Source organism: Lemur catta, chromosome 9, assembly GCF_020740605.2.
Source record: "Lemur catta isolate mLemCat1 chromosome 9, mLemCat1.pri, whole genome shotgun sequence".
Taxonomy (NCBI): domain Eukaryota; kingdom Metazoa; phylum Chordata; class Mammalia; order Primates; family Lemuridae; genus Lemur; species Lemur catta.
In genome coordinates, this window is record NC_059136.1 from 73,061,446 (window position 1) to 73,072,191 (window position 10,746).

General features: G+C 35.5%; 1 protein-coding gene across 1 annotated transcript; it reads left to right on the forward strand.

Moving 5' to 3' along the window:
* Positions 1-1,694: 1,694 nt before the first annotated feature.
* Positions 1,695-6,040, forward strand: PMP2 (peripheral myelin protein 2). The gene is made up of 4 exons (XM_045560671.1): positions 1,695-1,899; positions 3,937-4,109; positions 4,322-4,423; positions 5,447-6,040. The coding sequence occupies exons 1-4, from the start codon at positions 1,827-1,829 to the stop codon at positions 5,495-5,497; spliced, it is 399 nt and encodes a 132-aa protein (XP_045416627.1). The 5' UTR covers positions 1,695-1,826; the 3' UTR covers positions 5,498-6,040.
* The last annotated feature ends 4,706 nt before the right edge of the window (positions 6,041-10,746 follow it).

The following is a 10,746-nucleotide window of genomic DNA, read 5'->3' on the forward strand; positions in this document are numbered from 1 at the left end:
GGATTCAATGCTAATAGATTTGGGAGTATTCAGGATTCATCATTTTTGATACATTGTGTTTCCTAAGGAAATTTATAAATTTCTTTTAAAGCTTTTTATTTTAAAGAAATTTTATTGGCAGGAGTTACTTTATAATATTCTCTTATGATCTTTTTAATATCTATAGAACATATTTCTTTTCCAAATATTTAATTGTATGTAACTTGTAGACAATATGTAAGGAACATTTACATGACATGGTATGTAGAAAAGCAATTAGGCGTTCCCAAGAGCAGCAGTTATGCTCTGAGAAGATTTACCTTTGGTCTCCCTGGTTGAACACTGGGCTCTGTAGTAGCCTGGATCTCTTGATCTTTGAGAAGAGAATGAGTACCCCTAGCCATCATAGTGATATCAGTATCACCTGCTCTTTGTCCCCCCTGCCCATGTACGGTATAGTAGGAGCAGCATGAGATAATGTCCAGAGTCTGGGCACTGGGGACAGTGTTGGGTTCAAGTTCTGCCTCTCTGTACTTGAGTTTTGGAAGCAAGTTACCTAACCTCCCTGAGCAACAGTTTTTCTCATTGATAAATGGATATAATAATAACGCGTAACTCTTGAAGTTAGTGATATGATTAAATGAGATCACTATATTAAGCACTTAGCACAGTGACTGGCCCATAGTGAGCTCTCAATATGCATTAGTATTACTTTTATAGAAAAATCTCTCTTTTTATTTATTTATTTATTTATTTTGAGACAGGCTCTTGCTCCATCACTCAGGCTAGAGTGAGGTGGCATCATCATAGCTCACTGCACTGCAACCTCAAACTCCTGGGCTCAAGTGATGCTCCTGCCTCAGCATCCCAGTACAGTAGTACAGCTGGGACTACAGGCTCACACTACCATGCCCAGCTAATTTTTCTATTTTTTGTAGAGATGCTGTCTCACTCTTGCTTAGGATGGTCTTAAACTCCTGGCCTCAAGCAGTCCTCCCACCTTGGCCTCCCAAAGTGCCAGGATTACAGGCATGAAACACTGCACCCTGCCAGAAAATCCTGTCTTTATAAAACTGTGGATGTATTTTAAATGACTTAAACGCAAAGTTGTTATAGTAACTAAGAACCTGCTTGGTTCAGACTTAAGGTTTATTTTTAGATGAAAATCTTTGCTGTGGTTAAAGAGCATGTTACAGTGCTATTTCTCGTCCCATCACATGAATACAATTTCTGTGCTCTACTGTAATAGACTGATCTCATTGTCTGCCTACTCTGCCTGCCTGGGATATGTGAACTATGCCAAGCCTCCCTTACCTATGAATACTTCCTCACACTGCTCCCCTGCATTTCCCTCCCACAACATATTTCAGACTGTTATCACAATACTCATGGACATATTTCTCTCTTTCTTCCTTTTCAATAAGAATTCTTAATTGTGCAGACTCAGGATTGAAAGTCACCAAGATGCCTAAACACACACACATACACTCATTCACGATCATATAATTCACAGAGTGTTTTCCAGAGCATTAAAGGACCTAAGAACTCTTATAAATGTAGGCTAGCCCAAAAAAAATTTGAAGGTTCGAATAGCATTCTCATTCATTTTTATAAGAATTTTTGGAGACAAAGGAACCATTATGTGGAGTTCTCTTTTATCCCACTGGATGGGCAGCTGTTGATTGAAGAGCCGTTTATTGTCCAATGGTGACACTGCCTTTCTCCATTGGATCTCTGTGAGAGTCACGTGCTTTGGATATCTTTGAAAAGAATCTTCTGAGGCCTCTGCATCTCCTCTGAGTCTTTTGAATCCCATCTAGAACTGTGCTGACCTCTCACCTAGCACAATGAGCAACAGATTCCTTGGCACCTGGAAACTTGTCTCTAGTGAGAATTTTGATGATTACATGAAAGCTCTGGGTAAGAAATGCTCTTTGTTGTTCTGACTAAGAAAGCTACATGACATTTTCTTCTAATATCCTTAACAAGAGACCGCAAAAGTTTGCAGTCTCAAGTACAAAACTCTTCAGGGGTTAATCTTTTGTTGTGTCATTCAGATAATTTATTTGCATTTTATTTGTGGCAATTTTAATAGATTTTAACTTAAATGGGAGCTACTTAAATGCATAGAACTTCCACTGATTTCAAAGGCAGTTTCATACCAAAAGAGTTATCACAGATCCATAGGAAAGAAATTTTAGAAGTTTAGTCAATCCATTCTCTGGCTTTTCTAAGAGTTTTATAGCAACTACAGTGCTCATAAAATAAGTTGAATATATTACAAATACTAGAAAACCTCAATTTAAAATTTAATTCTTAGCTAAACTGTAAGTTTTTTTCTCTCTATCCTTAGGTCGTCCTTTATTACATAATCATGTAGAGACAGAGAGTTTGAAAGACAAAAGTGCTTTCTAAAATAGGACATTCATAACCTATGGAAGTTACAGAGAGAAAAAAAAAACTAGGGCAATGATTTCAAACTCAATTTCCTAGAGTTGGAGCAGTAAATGGAGATGGAAAACCCAGTCATTAGTTACAACAACTTTATTTTATACTATTTCTAGAGAATGTTCCATAGATATGAACACCATAGATGTGAAGAATCTTTGGAAATTTCCACAGATGTTAATAGAGAGTGATGCCAGGGACCTCAGCTTGCCATGCTTGTCAAAGTGCCTATAGCTTTACTTAACTGTTCAGAAAACTTGTATAAAAGGTTCTATTTCAGGTAAAATGAGCAAAGTTGTGTCACTGTTACCTGGCAAACTATGAGAACTTATGGGGATAGATCCATACTATGAGATTGGTTAGATTTAAAGACTTGACTTTACAGATGAAAAAGCAGCAAAATAAAAGAAAGTCTCAAGGAGGGATGCTCTGATTCTGTTGTTTTCAAATTTATGTGCATAAGGACACCCTGGGGTTTGATAAATGTGGGTTCTCAGGCTCTGCCCCAGAGATTATGATTTAGTTTGAGAAACATTGTCCTCAATCATATAAAATAACAAAATATTAACCAGAATTGAAAGAAATAACAGTTTATTAGCTATAACTCTTAACTTCTTATTTGTATGTGTGTGTGTGTGTGTGTGTGTGTATATACATATATATATATATATATATATATATATATATGTAAAAGCTTTTTTTTTTTAATTTCAGCTCATCATGGGGGTACAAAAGCTTAGGTTATATACATTGTCCATGTCCCGCCCATCCCCCTGAGTCAGAGCCTCAAGCATTGGGACTTCCAACTGGAGCCTTAGGAAACTAGTTTATCGTTCATGTATTTCTTATTTGGAATTTGTCCTTTTCTATGTATTTCTATAGTCTTGGTAGTAATAGGAATAAAATCCGAGTCTAATTTTTTGTTTTTCAAATGTAGAAGAGTTTTAAAATATCATCTTATTTACATATGATCATTTGTAATTGTCCATCTTTCAAAGGTAGATGGATAGTTTTTCCAAGCAGATAGACATGGGAGCTACAAAATATCAGAAATGAGATTCTATCAAAGATAGGAAGGGAATTCTTCTCCAAATCCATAATATATTACTGAGCAAAAAAAATCATGAAACAGTCTGTATATGTCATAGTCTCATATATATCCATAGCATTTGTATGTATAAACTAAAATATTTGGAATGATTCACACAAATCTATAATTAGTAATTTCCAATAGGGAGCAGAATTGGATGTGGTAAAAGTGGATGACTCACACTATTTTGGCTGAACACTTTCCCCTTGAAAATCTTTGTTATTACTTTTGTAATAACAAAACCTAAAATGTTTGAGTCCTGGGCATGTATTTCCACTGGGTAAGAAGGCCCTTAGTAGTAAGTGATACTACCTGCCATCTATACACCTAAGGCACCACTGGGCTTCGATGTGTCCACCACAGTCTCCCCAGGGACGCTCTCTTGGTCAATTTAATTCTAACACTATCTTGATCTTCAGGTGTAGGGTTAGCCACCAGGAAACTGGGAAACTTGGCCAAACCCAGGGTGATCATCAGCAAGAAAGGAGATATTATAACTATACGAACTGAAAGCACCTTTAAAAATACAGAGATCTCCTTCAAGCTAGGCCAGGAATTTGAAGAAACCACAGCTGACAACAGGAAAACCAAGGTAATCTTTAATGTTTTGCTTTAAAGTTGGCACAATCGCCTGCTTGAGAGAGAGGATTATTTCTGCTAGTGTTTAAAAGGGTAGACTCTATTCCATTGAACATGAATGTGCCTCATGAGACATCTGTTATGAAAATGGTTCGATACTGAATGAACTGCTTCTTTAATCAACTGAAGTCAAGGCAAGTCAATTACATGAACTTGTCTTTGTAGAGCACTGTGACCCTGGAGAGAGGCTCACTGAAGCAAGTACAAAAATGGGATGGCAAAGAGACAACCATAAAAAGGAAGTTGGTGAATGGAAAAATGGTAGTGGTAAGAGTATTTTTACTTCTAAATAGAGAAATGATGCTAATATAAAGAATTTTCTTATATTATTTTCAAACTTCTCTTTGTTCTTTGGAATATAAATAGATAAAAATGGCTAAGAATAGGATCCGAGTAAACACTTGAGTGACATTTAAACCATAAAAGATTCACCTCCAAATACTTTAAATAATGACCCAAGATTTTAGAAATAAAAAAGCCAATTTGTCATTTTAGAAATAAGAATACCTAAAAATGGTAGTAAAGTTAAAGAAAGTTTGTATAAATCTCACTAGTTTGGACTCACAAAGAAAAAAGCAACTCTAAATTTTAAAAGCAAAACACACTGTAAAAGGCTCAATTGCAGATATTCACAGACATCTAACCATTTTGCTTTCAAGAAGCCATGGTAACTTATACTAAACCATGTCAATAATGCAAGCTGAGATCATTGGAGACCTCTTTTAGTCAAAAATAGAATGTTCACAAAGGATAATGTAACGACCTCTAAGGATTTTTTTTAAGATTGAGGCTTTGGGTTTACTAATTAACACATACATGGATTATAAATAGATTCATGTAATGTTTTGAATGTTTTTCTCTTTAGTACAGTGTTCTTAGCCTTTGTTGCAAAATAGATTTACATGGGGAGTAAATACCAGTATGGAGACCCCAACACAGGTCAATTAAACGCAAGTCTCTTGGGGAAGGAGGAGCCATCAGTATATTTAAATGTTCCCCAGATAATGCAAATGTGCAGATAGTTTTGAAAAGCAATGTTTTAGTAGATTTAAAAGACGTGCAAATTATGCATAAAAACTTGCCCTTAAAAAAGTCCTTTACAGTAATGTAATATAGATCAACTATTACTCCTATTTCAGTGGTCATATTGTAAAGTACTGGAGACTGACATACTGATGCTTTATTCCTTTCTAAATTAATCTGATGAGTTTATTTTGAATTTCTATTTTTATTACAAATCTGATGTTCCCTGGTTTAAGTTGGAGATAATTAATCTCTCTCTTTTTTAAGGAATGTGTGATGAAGGGCGTGGTCTGCACCAGAATCTATGAGAAGGTCTGAGAAAACCATTTTCTCACTGAAGTGGTTTTGATCATTTAAATGTTGGAAATCAGTTGCTTCTATTAGCCCAACCTGAATACAGATGTTTGTTTGTTTTGCTTTCATTTTAATATGTCAGATAGGCAAAGGCTTACATGGAGGATTAATTTAAAATTCAGTGTTATTTAAACATTTGTAATTTGCATGTATGTCATTACTCTATTAAAGCATATATATTGACCAAACCTAAACAGCTGATAATGTCATTTAATTAACTGTGAAATTCTAATCTATGTTGTACTTTGTATACTTGAAATGATAATAAAAAGGAAATAATAGGTTAGTAAAGGTAAAGGTAGTGAAGTAAAGATATTGGTCATGGTAGCAAACTCAAATCACAAAATGAGGCAATCCAGGAGAAGGAGCTATTTTAAATTGAAGAGTTATAATCTCAGCTAAACGGGGCAGTCTCTGCTCCAGCCAATTTTTTAAAAAAGTGAGGAATAATTTATAGACAGTGAAATGCATAGATATTAAGGGTAGAGTTCAATACATTGTGACAAATGCATATACCTGTATAACTCACATCCTGACCAAGATAAAAAACATTTCTTAATTCCAGAAAGTTTTTTTATACCCCTTCACAGTCAATGTCCTGCCTTGTTTTCCCCCATGAAAAGCAAGTAGTGATTTGATTTCTATCACCATAGATTAGTTTTGCCTATTCATATAAATGCACTTATACATTATATTCTTTTCTGATTTCCTTTTTAAATTCAATATGTTTTTGAGATTCATTCATATTGTTTCATGTAGCAGTAATTTGTTCCTTTTTATTGCCAAGTACTATTCCATTGTATGAATATATCACAGTTTACTTACCCTTCTGTTAGGACAACTGGGCTGTTTCCAGGTTTTGGCTATTATGAATAAAGCTGCTGCAAACATTCTTATACAAGACTTTTTGTAGACATGTAAGTTCCTTTCTTTTGAATAAATAACTAGTCAAAGAATTACTGGGGCCAGTAATTTTTGACAGGCAGGAAGAGAGGACTGCAGTGCCCAAGTAATAATGAAACTATTTCAGATGGATTACATGACTGAGCAAATGAGAAAATGTGTTGATGTTGATGGGAGCCAGAGTGTTCACTATGGATAAAGGAACACACAAATATGGAATGAGGGAAGGCAAGAAAGAACTGTGTGGGAATGGAATGAAATTGAGGTAAATTCATAATTTCTAAACCATAGATAAATATATACATATGCATGTATGTACATATATGCATGTGATGTTTACATGTATTTATGTGTATGTATATGTGCATAACCAGCATTTATTTCTTAGCTCTATCTGCCAGACAAGCTTAGGAGCAAAGACACCTCAGTAGAATTTCAACATATGAATTTTGTGGGGAGACAAACATTCAGACCATAGCACTTGGGTTCTGCAATATACAAAAATAGTCTCAGAACATAATTTTGCTCCTCTACTTCTTTTTGATAGAACATGGTGGTTAAGAACACAGTCTGACAATCTAGTTTGACTTCCAGTTTGCTACTTATTAGCTATGCATCATTGGGCAGCCACTTAACCTCTCTGACCCCAAGTTCCTTCCTCTATGAAAATGGGAATAATAGTAGAACAGATCTCAAAGAACTGTCAAAAACAAACAGCTTAATATATGTAAAGTGCTTAGAACAGTGCTTGGCATAAGAAGAATGTTATAGAAGTGTCTTCTGGTATTATTAGTTATCTAGTAATGTACATGATGTTCAAATAGATTATTTTATCATTATAGCTCAAAATGAAGAGAATATCACAAGACCTCAGAGCTGTTGATCTTTTAAGTTATTTGTACACCAAGTGACTACACTTATTAAGAATATTACTTATACAAATGTAAAGACAATACAGAAAACTGTTAAGTTTAATCCATAAATAATCCAACAAACATTGCCATATGTGTCACCACTAGACCAACCCTACAAGAAATGCTCAAAAGGGTTCTAAACATCAAAACAAAGGCTTGATACATGCAAGTATAAAAACACTCTAAAGTATAAAATTCACAGGGGGTTATTACACCATAATAAAATTAGGAATATAAAGCAACCAGATAACAAACAACATGATGACTGGAACAGTATCTCACATATCAATATTAACTTTGAATGAAAATGGTCTAAATGCCCCACTTAAAAGATATAGATTAGCAAAATAGATTAAAAAATCCAAACATCTGCTACCTTCAAGAAATCCACTTAACTCATAAAGATTTTTATAGACTCAAAGTGGTGGAAAAAAGTATTCCACATAAAGGAAAACCAAAAGCAAGCAAGAATAGCTATTCTTATATCAAACAGACTCAAATCAAAACAATAAAAAAAGACAAAGAAGCTCACTACATAATGATAAAAGGATCAATACAACAAGAAGACATAACAATCCTAAACATATATGCAACTAACACTGGAGCTCCCAGATTCATAAAATAAATACTACTAGACCTAAGAAACGAGAAAGACTAGGATACAGTAGTGGGGGACTTAAATACTCCATTGACAGCACTAGATGGAAAATCAAAGCAGAAAATCAATGAGGAAACTTTAGACTTAAACTGAACTCTAGAAAAAAATGGATCTAACAGATATTTATGGAACATTCTACCCAAAAACTTCAGAATATACATTCTTCTCATCTGCACATGGAACAATTTCCAAGATAGACCATATGTTCAGCCAAAAAAACAGCCCCAATAAATTTTACAAAATAGAAATTATATCAAGTACCTTTTTAGACCACAGTGGAATTGAAACTGGAAATCACCTCCCAAAAGAACTCTCAAAGTGATACAAATACATGGAAATTAAACAACTTACTCCTCAATGATTTTTAGATCAGCGAAGAAATCAAGATGGAAATTTAAAAATTTTTCAAAATAAAATGATAATGGTGACACAACTTAATAAAAATCTCTGGGATACAGTAAAAGAAGTGCTAAGAGTGAAGATTATAGCACTAAATGCTTACACCAAAAAGTCATAAAGATAAAAAATTAACAACCTAACATCACACCTCAAGGAACTAGAAAGACAAGAGCAAAGCAAACCCAAAGCAAGCAAAAGAATGGAAATAACAAAGATCAGAGTAGAACTAAATGAAATTGAAATAAAAATAATAATACAAAGGATCAATGAAATGAAATATTAGTTCTTTGAAAAGATTAACAAAATTGATAGACCATAGCTAGATTGATAATGAAAAGAAGAGAGAGATCAAGATAGCTGACTAGTCACAGGTAATATATGCCTCCTCCACAAAGAGGCATCTGAATAGTAAGTATCTACTCACATTTTGAGCAGATTTTGTAGGACAGAAAGCTAAGATTCACCAGAGAAGTGATGGGAAGCACTAAAAGTAAGGAGAGGGTTTGAGGCAGCTTTCCCAGCTGGGGACTGACTGGCTGAGAGTCAGAAGCTTCTGGATGTAGGGAAACAGTAAGGTAGAAATCTCCAGGGCTTCACACTCCCAACAGCTTCTTGTCCATGCCACTTGGCTGAGGGGAGCTTCACCCTCCCTGGTCACAGGCTTAAGGCACAATTTTGAGAGTTTAGTGATGGGTTATGCTCTGCCCTAGGGCCAAATGTGGGCTGACGTGACAGCAGCTGCCACCTGGCCAAGCAGGGACATGGAAACCAGGCATTCATATGTACACCTAGGATGATTCCCATCACATTGCAATGGGCTGCTGTGAGACTGAGATATGAGTGGACTGCAATCCCCACAGCTTCTTGCCCATGCTGCTTACCTGAGTGGAGCCCTGCCTTCTCTGATTGCAGGCCCACAGCTGGTGTCATTTTGAGAGTTTAACATTGGGCTGTGCCCTACTCTTGGGCTGAATTTGAGATGACGTGGCTGCAGCTATCACCCAGTCATGGAGGCACCCAACCCACCATAGCTACCAGCAATGCCAACCTTTTCGATCCAGGAGCTTGCTCCATCATGACTATGGCCATCACCCCCATCACTCCAGCTGCCCAGGGTCCTGAGCACCTGCCCACACACCCAGCCCACTCTTCCCACTATTACCATTTGAGCAAGCCACCTGGAGAACAAAGAATTGGCCCTCCAGGACCGACTAACACTGGTGCCAGCATAAGCTGCTCTGGGGCCTGAAGACAGGCACACTCAGCCCACTGTTGCAACCACTGGGGTCTAAAATTGGCTCGGCTGGAATTCAAGTCAACTTAAAAAAAGAGAGACACAATAATACAATAGTAATGGGGGACTTCAACACCCCACTCATAGCACTAGACAGATCATCAAGACAGAATATTATCAAAGAAACACTGGACTTAAATTGAACTGTAGATGAAATGGACTTAACAGATACTTACAGAACATTCTGCCCAACAACTATAGAATATACATTTGTTTTCCACCAGAACATGGAACATTCTCCAAGATAAACCACATGTTAGGCCATAAGATAAGTCTTAATAAATTTTTAAAAATCAAAATCATATCAAGTACCTTCTCAGACCATAATAGAATAATGCTAGAAATCAACATAAAGAGGAACGTCAGAAGCTATGCAAATACATGGAAATTAAACAACATGCTTCTGAACAATCACTGGCTTTATGAATAAATAAGGATGAAAATTAAAATTTTTTTTGAAATAAATGAAAATGGAAACACAACATACCCAAATCTGTGTTATACAGCAAAACCAGTACTAAGAGGAAAGTTTATAGCATTAAATGCCTATGTCAAAAAAGCAGAAAGATCACAACTTACCAACCTAATTTCATACCTCAAGGAACTAGAAAAACGAGAACACATCAAACTCAAACTTGGCAGAAGAAAAGAAATAGCAAAGATCAGAACACAACTAAATGAAACAGAGATTAAAAAAAAGAATCAATGAAATGAAAAGTTGGGTCTTCAAAAAGATAAACAAAATTAATAAACCTCTGGCTAGACTAACCAAGAAGAGAGAAGACTCCAAATAAACAAAATCAGAAATGAAAACAGACACATTACAACTGATACCACAGAAATAAAGGAGATCATCAGAGACTGTTTACACTCACAAACTAGAAAATCTAGAGGAAATGGATAATTCTTAGAAACATAAAACCCTTAAAGATTAAACCAGAAAGAAATAGAACTCCTGAACAGATCTATAACAACTAGAAAAAATGAATTTTGCTAAATAAAAAAATCTAGACTCATAACCAAATTCTAACAAATATACAAAGAA

Coding starts and splice junctions, on each gene's coding strand:
- PMP2 (XM_045560671.1), top strand. CDS start 1,827: ATGAGCAACAGATTCCTTGGCACCTGGAAACTTGTCTCTAGTGAGAAT. Junction 1,900..3,936: donor TGATTACATGAAAGCTCTGG/GTAAGAAATGCT, acceptor CTTGATCTTCAG/GTGTAGGGTTAGCCACCAGG. Junction 4,424..5,446: donor TGAATGGAAAAATGGTAGTG/GTAAGAGTATTT, acceptor CTCTTTTTTAAG/GAATGTGTGATGAAGGGCGT.